Source organism: Pelophylax lessonae, assembly GCF_965119305.1.
Source record: "Pelophylax lessonae genome assembly, chromosome: 1".
Classification (NCBI taxonomy): Eukaryota; Metazoa; Chordata; class Amphibia; order Anura; family Ranidae; genus Pelophylax; species Pelophylax lessonae.
In genome coordinates this window covers 664307674-664323569 of record NC_138768.1, presented here as the reverse complement: position 1 = coordinate 664323569, position 15896 = coordinate 664307674, and the positions used below count along the sequence as shown (strand labels likewise).

The 15896-nt window shown below is 39.1% G+C and overlaps 1 protein-coding gene across 1 annotated transcript in view; it reads right to left on the bottom strand.

Annotated features, from left to right (window-relative positions):
* Positions 1–4386: 4386 nt before the first annotated feature.
* The window catches only part of EDNRA (endothelin receptor type A), a 94083-nt gene continuing 82573 nt past the window's right edge, over positions 4387–15896 (bottom strand). The window contains exons 6-8 of the mRNA XM_082264168.1: positions 12083–12216; positions 7899–8007; positions 4387–5686 (exon numbers count right to left, since the gene is read on the bottom strand). Of these exons, the coding sequence (XP_082120294.1) occupies positions 5549–5686; positions 7899–8007; positions 12083–12216 (381 nt within the window). The 3' untranslated portion in view covers positions 4387–5548. The remainder of the gene's footprint in view (positions 5687–7898; positions 8008–12082; positions 12217–15896) is intronic.

Genomic DNA, 15896 nt, shown 5'->3' with positions numbered 1-15896 from the left:
TGTATGCCCCCAATGTGTCTAAGTGTGGCCTTCGTTAAGGGTCTCACTGAAAATGACAGCAGGTAGGGCATCTGCTCATCAGGGAGATTTAGCATTACTGAAGTGTCCAAACTCAAGTCACCTCCATACTCTGCCAATGTGTGATAACAGCACATAGTAGTACTCCACCTCTGCTGCTGAAAAGAGAAGATTGATGCCTACTTATTTTAATATTTTCAACAAATTAGGCAATAAGAATCTCCTACCGTATGACCACAGGTACATATGAGGAAGGTCATCAATGGGCAAAATTTTGCATGGTTACAACTAAAGCATTGCTTTCTAAGTGGATCAGTGGTCATCCTAAATTGATAGGGTATTCTTGTGTGATGTTTATAGTGTGCTTTCACTGTGTTCTACCAATGGCATGATTATAGAAAAATATGTTAAGAATTCTATTGTATAACTGCTTGATGAATAGAAATGTTAGAAAGTAATGTTTCACAGCTGTAAAAGTATAGAGGCAGTTGTATTTGGCAAAGGGGGTTTGGTACTATTTCGTTGAGCACAAAACTAGTAGCATTCAACACTAAAACTGTTGGTGCTGATAAGCCACGTCCAGGATATAGATTACTTAGATTACATTTAGATTTAACTCAAAAACGGAACCCTAAACATTGACCTCTTGCAGTTCCTGTGCAGCAAAGCTTAGACTGGTTCAATAAAAATATTTTTGAAAGAAAAAAAAAACTTAGACAGGGGAGGGAGAACCAGTTGTGCTGCAGTGCTCATGTGATAATAAAGGACATACTCATAAGAGGAGAGCAGAGTAACAGAGAGGAGACCTCACCAATCTGCTGCTTCTCTTTTCAATGTCCCCTTACAGGCTATGGGAGAGGCAAGGTCTGTAAGTGTTACCTAACTGCAGCAGAGAGCAACCAAGTCCTCCTGCCCTGCCAGACAGGGTGGTGCTGTGTGTCAAAGCTGTGTAAATCACAGGACTGGATGAAAACATATCTAATTTATTTGGGAGGTGAAACAGCTACGATATACAAAATGTATTTAATTTGTGTATTTAGCTGTTTGCCTGAAGTTCAGTCTAAAGATAAAGGTTTAGGAAGAAAGTCAGACTATAGAGGGTTAGTTATTGGATTACAAATTTAGCAACGTTCATCTTATAAATAATGTGCTTTTACTACTTTTTGCACTGAGGCTTCATCAATGGTTGAGCTTCAGGTCCATACAGAGGAACGCTTCTGGAGGAAATGCAGCTGGACTACAAGCTACCGAGGGAGGAGGCATTGCCAGCATGGCTCTGTACAATCCCTCTGATGATGTAGCCGATGGGACTTGTAGTATTTTCTTTGTGTGATAGCAGTCAATGGATGACAGGCAAAGCCACGCACAGCCGGGCTGAAGTAAAAGAACACCAGTGGGGGGATATTTGTCTTAGGGGGATGGTGTTTGCGACCATTCTTTATGTTGCCTTTTAAATGTGGGAGTAACATAAAACATGATCTAAAACACAGAGCTAGCATTTAGTTTAACTAGTTCAGTTTTAGAGTTGAGGTACGGGGAAGGTAAAAGAGTTTAGGTTAAACTTTAGGATGTTGGGGTCAATGCAGGATAATGCACAACTGGTGGTGCATTGAGTTGTGGTTTCATGCATTTCTGATTCATGCGAGTGCTAATCTGTGTGTTCTGCCGGGAGGGCCATCACCTTGTCAGAACACAATAGCACAGTGGGGGGAGATCCCGGCACAGATCGCTTGTGTTAGTATGGCGATCTCTCAAATTTATGTTGTTCAGCCCACTGGGCTGAGTAAAAATGAGTGTGTTCACAGCATTACTGGTCCTTTTTTGGAGTCCGCAGAGATAGCAGGGAACAATGATAACTGATAACAATACAGAGAGTAGAGGCAGAGAGTACAGGATTGTTCAAACCACAGGATTACTTTCTGGATGAACAGCTATAATAAAATGCTTTCCATTGTATATTTAACAGACCAAATTTAATGTACCAAAAGGGAGCAAATAAGAGAAATTGCTAGAGTTTACATACACTTTAACCCAATGCACGTTGTTAAAACATTAATGCACATAACGCACCTGAGCAGCAGGCCCAAGAGTTAGGTTAAGATTAGAGCTCAGAGTATGATGAGCAGAATTATTTACACCCTTTTCCAGCACAGGAGATACATGCTGAACATTACCAGTTCTTGGTACTGAAGTCCAACATGCCATAAAATACTCCTTATTTTAGACACTAGGGATGTCAATATAATCAATATGTTAGAAAACAATGTTGTCAGCTGCTTCATAAAAAAAACAGTGCAATATATAGTACCATATTATTTTAACACTATCCATTCCATGTATATTGGGAAACTCTCATAGCTAACAGTGAGCCAAGAGTTCAATTTTAGCATGTATCTTTAATTTTAAAGAGAAGTGTATTATAAGGAATTATGTATAACTTTAGTATAATAAAAAGGAAGTTATCCAGTTACAAATGGGGTTTTCAACCCCAGACACATGTACAATATACATTTAATAGTGTGTATGCAAAACTGTTCATATTTGTACAAGCTAGTTCAGAATATGTTGTGACCTTGCCAATATCTGTCTAAACCATCCATCACGAAAAATTAAATGCAACATATTACTAACATCTAAGTGTCTGTTATAAACTTATAAGTTATGGAATCAGTCTAGCTAATTTAATCAAGAATATGTATTGCATAATGTGCCTACTTTAGTAAACATCCATAAATCAGTGAGGAAAGTATGTTTACATACATTTTATGAACAGTGTAGGTCTGCTCACAAAAAACCTATAGGATGGAACTTTTGTGCTGGTTTTCACTTTGAAGTAGCATTTGTGGAGGTCTTTTAAAAAACCTTCCTCCTTGATTAGGCAGCTGCAAAATTTCATCCCAAGAGCATATGTTAATATGTGCATATAGCTGTAAATACATACTGAATTTAATAGAAAACATGTGGTATCCTTTACCAACTGCAAAAACAGTATTGCCTCCACAACGGGGCATAAGTCTGTTCCTGATTAGAGCAGGCGGTAGGGTGCATAAACTGAACGTAATCTAAAACTAGATGGCAACATTTGTACATAATGATGCCTAAAACATAATACTTGTGTTAGTGCTAGGTACAACTTGTTATCAATGCAGTACATTTATGTCATGTGCTAATGTGATGAACAAAATTCATATTTTATCATTTGAATGAACACCTAAAGTGCATCTGCGCAAACCTTATCTGCTGTAAGGTGGCACCAGAAGGTTCTCTTCTCCAGCACTTTGGGATCTGTTTGGGGTATGTATGCCCTGTGATCAGCGATTCCAGTGAACTGGTGCAAGGCATATTATACTCTTTCTGATCAATTAGAAAGTGGAGCAAATTTGTGCATGAGAATATGACTCTCCAGTACCAATATGAGACTTATTATTCTGTAGCCTCCTAGATGGGGTTATCTCAAGGAGTGGAACCAGTCATTTTTGGACTCTTAACATTTTTTCAAAAACTATTTTATAATGCAGTGATGGTTAGGCGTGTAGGGAGTATTTTTTAATCTTGATTTTAGACCACTTTATTAGTTTGAACAGCATCCACTAAATTGAGGGATTAAACAGATATACTCTAGGATTACTAAATATTTAGATTAGATTTGTATACAGTAAACCCCCCTCCATTGCGGGGGTTACGTTCCGGACCCAGCCGCGAAAAGTGAAAATCCGCGAAATAGAAAAACCCTATTAAAATGAATTGTAGGCATGTTTTTTTTACTGTCACTGTACGTGTAAAAGCATTTTAAGGTCTTTAAACACACTTTTAAAACAATAGAAACTCATTTAAACACATAAAAGATACTGAGAGACATAGCAAGAGCTATGGAAAACACAAAAATATTTCATTTTTAATGATTTATATTGTAAAATAACATTCCAAAAAAAACCGCAATATACCGGGACCGCAAAAACTGAACCGCGATGGAGCTGGGGTTTACTGTATTCAACAAACTATTATCCCAAATCCACTGAATTTCAAGCCATATCCAAAAGCTGCTTAAAAGTTTGTAGTGACGTTGATGAAAATTTTGATTCTTAAGGCTCCATTCACATCTAGGCGTTGCTATATTTACAGGTGTTTTCTGGCATTTTTTCCTGGCGTTTTTGCAGCTTTTTTGTACAGGTGTGTTGAGTTGACAAGTGACCAATGAAAACTAGTAAAACATCTGTAATCTGCCAAAAATAAGCTCATGTACTTTTTTGAGTGACGGGCGTTTTGCTTAAGGCAACAGAACGCTCAGATGTGAACAGGAGCCATTGAAATGAATAGGTTTTGACTTGTTGGATGTTTTTAGAGCTAAGGCTTAGAGAAATTGCCTAGATGTGAACAGAGCCTTAAGGTAGTGAAACTTGTTCTTTGAAACCTGCAAAGATGCTTTAATGCCATTGTAGGTGTTTTTTTTTTTTATATAAATATTGCCTTGATTAACAATTAGGATGCATGCTTTCCTTTCACTTTCACTAGAAATATAATAGGCATTATCTGATTATTATGGACAACATCTCCATATTCATTTCCTCCACTTTTATTTCCTTTTTTACACAAGACTAACTGTGTTCCTTACCCATTACATTGGAAAATAAATAATTTACTGACTTCTTTTATGTACTGTAGTCAAAGGATTTAGAAATGAACAATATTCAGTGAGAATTTCTAATCATTTTTATAGTGAGATTTTAAACCCTTTTTTATTGTGATGACAAATATATGCCATTTGACCAGTAACAATGATTAGTTATGCATACCACCTCTCAGAAAAAAAATCACCTTTGTCCGTAACACACTTTATTGTGTCCTTTGCCACAATACCACCTTTTTGCACATAGATGGTGAGGCTCTGAATACTGAAGTGCCGTCAAATGCATATTTTATGCCTATTATTTTAGTGTGCCAGAAAAATGCCAGTACAACACATGCTATTATACAATATCTCACAATCCTCTATGGTTTCCAATTAAAAAATATACATATTTATATATGTTAAATAAAAATTGTTATATACAAAGTAATTATAGTTTTATATAATAACTCCATAGAAATACTGTTTGCTTTTCCACCCCCTGTAGACAATGGGGTGAGCAGTACATTCAATATAATTCGAGAACATGATAAGTAGAAGCTGCCAGCACTCAATTCAACAAAGCCTGGTTCTAGATTCTTTGGTATTTTTGACACTGACAAAACAAGTGGCTGTGTGTCAGTATAGCTTTGCACATTCCATCACAACCTTGAAGTCTGTAGAACATCATTGGTCCAACAGCTCACACGAGCATTAGACATAAAAGACTGTATTACAGCCAATGGAGAGCATATGCTTGCAGCTTAGATTTTACTGTGGTCCAGTAAATCCTAAAATGGAACAGTGGGTCCAGCATTGTCTGGACATTTACTCTTCTTCTTATTACATTAGAAGTTTGTTCCTTTGTAGAAAGTAACCACTTTTATGATGTGGTTCAAAGTCTTGTTGTGCAGAAGATTGTGGCTAATTGAGGCTGTCCTTGTGAATACTCCTGTCTGCAATGTAGTAGTTTTGGTCATGATTTTTCCACTGCATACTGGTTACAATCATCGGGGATGTGCTTGTCAGCGTCTTTGATTGGCAACAACAGCACAGGCATGACTGAAAAAAAAGGAAAAAAAAAGTTACCTTTGTCTGTGTATGTCTACATAAAGAAAAATGCATAGGTATTTATAAATTATACTCAGCAACATTCACATTTTTAATCCTCTGCACAATGTAAATGACACAAAGTGTGGCTGGTGGGAAGCCTGTGAGTAGTTAAAGGTTTAAAGCACATTTCCAATAAAAAATAAAATAAAAAAAGAATCTATGTTTGAATGTTGGTCCATTCTCTACTTTATATGTTTTTTGTTAAATATACAGCATATATTCAAAACATGAGATAGAGTAAGATAAAAAGGGTTTTGGCATACCATTATCTGGCCTCTATAAAAGCTAGGGTGTTTAAAGTATCTATGATGAAACTGTTCTGCAGCTAATGGCCAGAGACAGGCTTTACATTTTGTAATTATGCATCACTTGCACTGTTTAAACTCAAGGATCTGGAATTTGAAATGGTGACACTTTATTTTACATGACAAAAGTAAAATAAAAAAAGGAAGATGAACAGTCTCTCTGAATTTTATTTTAAAAATACACTTCAGTTACAGTTTTTTTTGTTGCTGAGCCAGTTTACGATCATCTAGGAAAGCATTCCATATTACCAAGAAATAAATGCACCATTCACTATTGCACTCAACTTAATTTTTTTATTGTTGCTGACAATTTGTTAAAGAACTATAGTCAAAGTTTAAATTTCTGATCAAACAAGCAATTTGCTTTATTCTAGCTAGCCCATCATGGTCTAGCATTATCCTCTAGCTCAGGGGTGGGGAACCTATGGCCGGCGGGCCGTATGCGGCCCTCAAAATCATTTGGTCCGGCCCCCATGCCGCTTGGTCTGTCTGTCACAGCTGAGCTGTCAAAACGGAGCCAATGTTTCTTATAAAGATCCGGCTTCTTTCTGTCTGAGTGAGTCACAGGTGGAGTGATATCAAATGCACTTCGCCTGTGTTGAGACTGACCAAGATACAGGAACATCTATCTTCCTCCAGCGCGGCGCCGCTCCTGAGTCTTTAGCCAGAATTTCCCACCAGCAGTACCCACAGCAGTACCAGCCATCACTACCAGCCTGAGTCAGCAGTACCCACAGCAGTACAAGCCAGCACTAACAGCCGAAGCCAGCAGTACCCACAGCAGTACCAGCCAGCACTACCAGCCGAAGCCAGCAGTACCCACAGCAGTACCAGCCAGCAGCACCCACAGCACAGCAGTTCTTTTCAAAACTTACCACTGCAAAGAGTTAACTGCGCTCCAGACTGACCGAAAACCTGGAAAACCAGTTGCGAATAGCAACATCATCAATACCAGCTAACATCACACACCTCACCAAAGAGACGCAGTTCCAGCCATCACATTAGGGGTGAGTTAATTAAATGTTTGACCAAATTTAACAGGCTAATTTTAAAGTTTATAATTTTGTACGGCCCCCGAATGATGTTATAAATATCCAAATGGCCCTTGGCAGAAAAAAGGTTCCCCACCCCTGCTCTAGATTGTAGATTGGACTCTAAAGCTGGCCACACTGGTAGATTTTTGAACAAACTCTTGTATGTAAATGTGTTTGAACATTTGTACGACAATTCTCAGTACATGTGACGACATGGCAAATGCTATTCAAAAGTGCTTTAAATTTTGTTTGCTTTTAGCATTAGAGTTTTGGAATAAAATGGCTTTCCCAATGGAATGCTCCATACACTGTTAAAACTTTGTTCAAGAAACATTTTCCAGCCCGCGTCCTTGAATTTCTCTAACCACTGTATTCGAAAATGAACATCAGTTTTATCTCCCAAATAATTAGAAATTGATCAAATGTTCTTACAATGAACCATTTTGTACAAAATTTTACTAGTTTATTGCCAGCTTATTTATCATGCTTTTTCCACTTTTTTTAGCGCCTTCCCTATCTCTTAAAGTTTGAGTCAACTTTTAAAGGGGTTTAGAGAGAGCTGGTATGGAGGCAAATTCGGCTACTCACTCAAAATACTCAAGTTCTTCCTATGTATAAATAGCTGTATTAATTGGTGTTTTTAAATGTGCGATTTCATGTTTTGTAATAATTTAATAAATCAGTATAAAGGAAAATGCCACTTGGTTCTTGATATTTACATATCTGTGTTTTCTGAGAACAAACAAATTCAACTCAATTCACCTTGTCAGAAAAATTCCCAGTTTGAACAGACTATTTTACAGACACTGAAGAGTTTCTTACCTGGAAACAGTTTTTAAACTTCTTGCTTACGAAGTAGAGCGCAATAGGATTAATACAAGAGTTTAATGCTGCCAAGTTAATGCTGATGAAATCCATAACCAGCAAAAAGCTAAATATCAAAAGAAAAAAAAAACAATTAAACTGCTGTCTGTCTGAATTTTCAGTTTTGCATCTTAATATAATTATCTGAGTCTCAGTACAGAACATTTGGAGACAGACATTGATTTAAACCAAAACACCCAAGTACGTATCATATCTTGCTGGGAATGGAACAGACAGTATTATCCTGTAACACATCCCATCTGTTTGACTTCATTAGTTGGATGTGAATAATACTTTTAAACATTTTAAAAGGAAGCCATCCAATGGGACTCCACCATAATGATGTCATTTTGTTTATTTATACATACACTAACGTGATATCTGAATATATATTTACATGTAACTTATTTGTAGAGCAGTGATACCTGCTTGAGCAGAAATAGCTCTGTAGGTAATTTTTGAAAACCAAGATAAGCATTTGGGTTTATTTTAAGACAAATAGCAAAAAGCTAGTGCATGCAGTAGCTACTGTGTCAACACTCAGGGGTGAAGGGGGGTATTTGCTCCTGGTTTACCCACTGCTTGAATGGTCCAAGCATTAGCATAGCAGTGTTACATCAAAAAAAATATTTTGGTGCCTTGGCACCCTGCTCAGACCCTGATAACTGCTTTAAAAACAATCTAAGTTTACCGATTTTTAAAAGGGATCTTCAGCCCCCCCCCAAAAAAAAATAAAAGCCAGCAGTTACAAATACTGTAGCTGTTGACATTTATTAAAAAGTAACCTATCCACCTGTCTTTACCCGGGCCAGTTCTTCACCGGTCTTTCTGGTCCCTGGAGCCAGCATGATTACTAAGCGAAGCCGGCTGTGATGCCTTGTGGCTTCATAGCCAACTTCCCACTGCACATGCATAAACTGCTCTTTGTGAATGGTCCTGCAGCCTTCTGGGACTTGTGACATGTCCCAGAAGGCTGAAGGCAAAGGGGGTTAGGGGCAGGGTTAGGGGGAGAGACCAAACTCCAAGTGATTCAAACAGAAGTAGGAGCAGCTACCTGTCACAATCAAGGTACTTTGGGAGGGGACCCCTGCCCCAAAGCACCCCCCATGTTGAGGGCATGTGGCTGGTAAGTGAAAGGGTTTATGTGGTTCCGCGCTTAGGATAGGGGGTATATATGGAAAAAATTATTATGATACCAAACCTGGCTGCTGCCCACTTCAAAAAATGCCACCCTAAAAGAGGGGCATTTAAATATGAAAAAAGAGAGAAGAAGTGATTGGCGCTGCCTGGTGGGGTATTGGGAATGTAATTTATGGTTCCTGGCCTCCTGAATTAAGTTATATAAAACTATATATACTGGGATTTAAGGTATATAAAACAATAAATTGGTAAAACTAAGTCAATCTATGTGTAAAATCAATAGTGTCCCATATGTAAATCAAAACATCAAAAAATCTTAAAACATATAAAAACCAGCGTATATATACGATGCGTACAATCGGTGGGTATAAAGTGCAACAAGAAAAGTGCAATAGTGAATATCAGGAGTGCAATGATGAAATAATAAAAAATTTGTTAAAATATCCAATCATAAATAGGTAACCATATCATCACAATCAATAAATATCGCCATAAAAAATTCTAATAAATATAAGTGCAATTAGAGTGCATATATATATATAGCTGCCAAAAAAATGTGTATACACGTGCAAAGGTGTAAAAAAGTGAAAATGATCAAATTGATCTTCCTGCTATACAGCTGTGCAAAAGAAACGGCAGTACAAAAATAGTGGTGTCCTTATAAATTATGAAGCAAATAAATCAAAACACAAGTGCAATCCCAGTGATTCTGGCAGATCCAAAGAAGTCCTAGATGGTATAGTCCATATATAGTGATTATGGTGCTCTATTTTCTATGCCCCGAGTGTGGTGAATGGGCAGAAGGAAGAAGTAGTGTTCCCCTGAGCCTGGGGTCCTGCGCTTACCAGATTCCCTTACCCCTACAGGGGTAAACAGCGGGTCGATAATAAGGGATCGCTCCCATACACTGGCAATCAGGATGTTCCAAGGTCTCGGTCTCTCTCCTTACATAGTATTCAGGTGTCAGCTCAGTAGGTATAATGAATTCCAATTCAGTACCAGGGTATGTAGAAGAAAAGGGAAGGAGCCTCCGATAGTGTAATATTGTTTTAAAACACTTTATTAATAAAAGAAGGACATGTACTCACATAAAAGTGTAACCTATCGTATGCCCGTCTGGAATAGGAACCGCAACCTCCTCACTTGCGGTGCAAGCCAGAGGCTTCTCCAGATGACGTCAGTGAGACGAAACCGGTAGAGAGCGTGACCACGTCATTTCCGTTTTTCCGAACCCGAGGCCTGGAACGCACATCCGGCGGTTGATGCGCACGCCATCCCCTAGCGTGCACCGCAAGTGAGGAGGTTGCGGTTCCTATGCCAGACGGGCATACGATAGGTTACACTTTTATGTGAGTACATGTCCTTCTTTTATTAATAAAGTGTTTTAAAACAATATTACACTATCGGAGGCTCCTTCCCTTTTCTTCTACATACCCTGGTACTGAATTGGAATTCATTATACCTACTGAGCTGACACCTGAATACTATGTAAGGAGAGAGACCGAGACCTTGGAACATCCTGATTGCCAGTGTATGGGAGCGATCCCTTATTATCGACCCGCTGTTTACCCCTGTAGGGGTAAGGGAATCTGGTAAGCGCAGGACCCCAGGCTCAGGGGAACACTACTTCTTCCTTCTGCCCATTCACCACACTTGGGGCATAGAAAATAGAGCACCATAATCACTATATATGGACTATACCATCTAGGACTTCTTTGGATCTGCCAGAATCACTGGGATTGCACTTGTGTTTTGATTTATTTGCTTCATAATTTATAAGGACACCACTATTTTTGTACTGCCGTTTCTTTTGCACAGCTGTATAGCAGGAAGATCAATTTGATCATTTTCACTTTTTTACACCTTTGCACGTGTATACACATTTTTTTGGCAGCTATATATATATATGCACTCTAATTGCACTTATATTTATTAGAATTTTTTATGGCGATATTTATTGATTGTGATGATATGGTTACCTATTTATGATTGGATATTTTAACTAATTTTTTATTATTTCATCATTGCACTCCTGATATTCACTATTGCACTTTTCTTGTTGCACTTTATACCCACCGATTGTACGCATCGTATATATACGCTGGTTTTTATATGTTTTAAGATTTTTTGATGTTTTGATTTACATATGGGACACTATTGATTTTACACATAGATTGACTTAGTTTTACCAATTTATTGTTTTATATACCTTAAATCCCAGTATATATAGTTTTATATAACTTAATTCAGGAGGCCAGGAACCATAAATTACATTCCCAATACCCCACCAGGCAGCGCCAATCACTTCTTCTCTCTTTTTCATGTGGCTGGTAAGGTTGGGGGGGTGGTCTGGTATGGATTTAGGGGGCCTCATGCCATTTTTGTACACATTTTTCCATGGGGTTCGCCTTAAAGTCTATACCAGACCCTAAGGGCATGGTATAGATCGGGGGGCATGCTTTTTTTTTTTTCTCAATTCATGTTCAAAACCGATGACATGTGCGATTCAGATGCATTCCCATAGAAGGCAATGAGCCTGGAATTTGCATCTGAACCACACTGCTGTGCTCTAAAAATGCACAGTATGCAGTGAATTTGCATCCAATTTGCATATATATGAATGGAGTCTAAAGAAAAATATACTGTACACTGTGCAAGGGAAGTTGCATTTTACAAAGGAATTTAAGCTAGAGCTTAGCAATTGAGGTGCATCTCTGCTGACTTCCATTATATAATCATGTGCAAGCAAAAATATATATTTTTTTATTTTCCCTGCACGTGATTGGGTATACTTTGCAATGTGCAATTTCATCACATTCACAAAGCTAAGGGAAAATTCCCTTGCAAAACGAACAGCCTATTTGCCTTTAGTAAATAAATCCCTCTATGTTCCATTTTTATAGCTATGTGTTGCCATGTTGTCCATAAAACTTATTATTTTTTGGCTAGGGCTATACACATTAGACTAGAGTAGATTCAGTTCTTTAAAAATTGCAGATTACCTGAGAAGCTCACAGCGTCCAGAGTCATGCTCATTATACACAGTCTTCTTGATGATTCTGCTCAGATGTAGAGGAAACCAGCACAGGGCAAATATCACAACCAGACAAAACACAGTCTTTGCAACCTCACGTCGCTGTGAAGAAATTGCACATATTATATTACTTTGATGCATCCATAGTCTTTTATTTTGTTTGATGCTATTCAGTATCTCAGTTAAATCAATTACACAGACAATCTATATATTCACAAATGTATGCTTTTTTGAATGAAACAGACTGCCCATATTATACATGAAACCATTTCTCTGCCATGAAGCTCTGAAGTCTGACCAATTTGGATCTACACGCTTGCTGAAGTTTACAGAAAAAAAAAAACATCTTGTATTTTTATGTATAGAACTGTACAGAGAAGTTCCCTCCTCCTGGGAAACACACATGGAAATTGCATATTAACAACGTTAATACAGGGCGCTTTTACCCCCTTCTTGCCCAGGCCAAATTTCAGCTTTTAGCGCTGTCGCACTTTAAATGACAATTGCACGGTCATGCAACACTGTACCCAAACTACATTTTTATAATTTTTTTTACACAAATAGAGCTTTTTTTTGGTGGTATTTATCCACCACTGTTTTTTTCCTAAATAAAAAAAAAAAAAAAAAACCCAAAAATTTTGAAGAAAAAAAAAAGGCATTTTTCTTTGTCCCTGTTATAAAATATTGCATATAAATAATTGTTCTTCATAAGTTTAGGCCAAATGTATTCTGCTACATTTCTTTGGTGAAAATAACCCAAACCAGTGTACATTATTTAGTCTGTAGGAAAGTTATAGAGTCCACTAACTATGGTATATATATCTGAAAATTGATCAATACTGATGTACTGACGGCCTATTTCATTTCTTGAGGCCCAAAAATGTCAGGACAGTAAAGCTATCCCCCAAATTACCTTTTTTTGGAAAGTTGACAGTCCAAGGTATTTAGTAAGAGGCATGGCGAGTTTTTTGACCTATCACAGCTAGCAACACAATTGTACGCAATGGACGGCATTAAAAGGAAGCCATCCATTGTTTACAACTGTCATGTGACCTGCTGTGATTGGTCACAATGGCCAGTGGTGAGGCTAGACATTCTTTCACCTGGGGCAAAGACTCAGTTCGGTGCCATCCCCCTCACCCCATCTTAGAGAGAAGTTCTCCATCCACACCCCCAGCTCCCTGCCCATAGAGAAGTTCAAGTAATAAATAAATAAGCCATAAAGGATGGTAAATATATTCTGTATATTTTTGTAATTTCAAAGTTTTGGTAATAATGACTTGCTACACATGTGGCATGAAGGCCCACAGAATCACCGCGCAGGTGAGGTTTGAATGTGGCGATTTCAAACCTCATCTTCAGTGCAGATTAGGAGGGGCACCGCTGGGAAAGAAGAAGTGTATTAATAAAAACCCACTCCTGGACTCTCTTCTTTTGTAGCGGCGGAGCCTCTCCTAATCCAGTGCAGGTGAGGTGAGGCTTGAAATCGTCTCATAATGTGCTGCTGCTTTCTTCTGATGTGGCCACTGGGGTTGTCACTTTTTCTTCAAGCCAAACCCAAACACTTTAGTGCCGCAGTGAACAGTGGGTGTAGCTAAGTTGCGTCAACAGTGGAACCTGAACAGAAGGAGCGCCGGGTTGGCATTCACTAGAATGGATCATCTGTTTTTTCCTCCTGCAGCAGCTGAAATCCGGCTTCTCCTCCTTTCCCTTCTGTTGGCATTCAGCTGCTTCAGGAGGAAAATACAGCCAATCGGTTCTAGTGAATGCCACTCCTCCTGCCCAGAATTTTTGTCTACACAAGGGAAGGTGCAATTTGCTGCTCCCAGCTTCTTCCAGCCACCCCCTCCCCTCCACAATGCAATCCTCATCTCTATTGTCATCATCATCCTCACTATCACTTTACTCACTTTTCCCATGTTACATTAACCCTGTCATCTCTGTCTTTTTCATCCATTGATTATTATCCCCTTCACTTTCCTTTATCATTCTCATTTTTATACTCTATACTGTAATCACTATACTCACCATCACATCTTTATCATCATCATCCTCACCATTATTTTTCATCCTCATCTTTTTTCTCTCTACTTTTATCTTCATAATTATTATCATCCTCATCCCCCTTTATCATCTATATTAGTATCCTCTATATCACTTTCCTCAGCATCATTATAGTCATCCTCATCTTTATCATTGTCATTTCTGTATCATTATCCCCCATCATTTCCTTAAAGTGTATCCTCTTGTAATCCTCTTTGCTGTCATCATCATCATCCTTATCATCCTTACTATTATTTACTTTCTCTAGTGTCATCATCATGATCACCATTATCCTCACCATCATCATCCCCCTTTATCATCTTTATCTTTATCCCCTATACCAGTGATGGCGAACCTTGGCACCCCAGATGTTTTGGAACTACATTTCCCATGATGCTCAACTACACTCGCCATTACTGCTCTTTACACCGTGATCAACATCATCATTGTTTTCACCCTAAACGTATCCTCTGTCATCATCATTCTTACCATCAATATACTTATTCCTATCATTTTTTTTTCTGTATCATCTTCCTCACCATTACTTTCCTCATTACTTTACATTATCATTGACATCCCTGTCTTCATCATCCTTCCATCATCATTCTCATCATTTTCCTTTCTACTGTCATCACCATCCACATCCTTATCATTATCACCACACTTTCTACTCTCCTTCCATAATCCTCATCCTCATCACTTGTCTTTATCATCTCCATCTACATTACTGTCATCATCATCCTTGCAATCACTTTGTGATCTCTGTCCTCACCATCCCTGTCCACACATCCATTATTACTATCCTCATCACTGTCATCCCCATCCTTATCATCCTCATCATCCCTTTCTTACTCTCCTATCATCTCCATTAGCCCCTATACTGTCATCCTCATCTTCCTGACAATCCTTCTCTCCCTCTCGATTCTAACACTTCTTTCCTTCTCCCCATTACTTTACAGTGCCTTCCTGAGCTTCACCCTCCAATTCCCTTCCCTCCAGCCCGGGCTCACATGGAGTGATGTGATGGAGTAGTGCTCACTTGGTGGGGCCCAAGGCGTGAGGGAGAGTCCACTTGGAGGGTGTTCAGCCAACAACTGAGGAAGAGGAACACCATGCCACTGAGTGCCCAGTCGGGTCACTCAGCAACCATCTCTGGGGCGGGCGGGGTCAGAGGCAGTGACATCACTCTCCAGGGAGCAGAGCCGGCATGCATTGAGAGGGCTGTCACGTGTCCCTAAGAATTGGCTCTCTTGTCGTAAAAAGGGTGATGAGGATCGAGGTGGAGCGCAGGATAGGCGAGTTGGAGGGGGCACCCTTGTTGATTAGAGCCCTTCTCTGCTTCATCCGCCCCTGACTGTCCTGTGCACCTAAATAGGCTTATGCTGGATTTGGCTGTGGTGACAGGGAGACCGCACGAACACCCTGGAAGAGCATGGGGACGTCCGCGCCCCTCTAAATACAGCACCAAGGGCACATTACCCCCTGCCCCCCTCTCAGTTTTAGACCTGACAGCGGTCACATGGAACTGGCAGTGAGCCAGTACACTGATCAGTCATCAGCTGACACAACCCGTGACAAATCGCACTGATGCATAGCCCTGCCTTCTGAGAGGATGTAGTATGACAAAATGTCCTGCCCAGCTGTCAATCTGCTATAGGTCAGACGGGAAGCTTTTTAAATCCATAGAGAAGTGTAGCAAATGGAATGCAATGCATTGCAAAATCATCTAAAGGTTATCT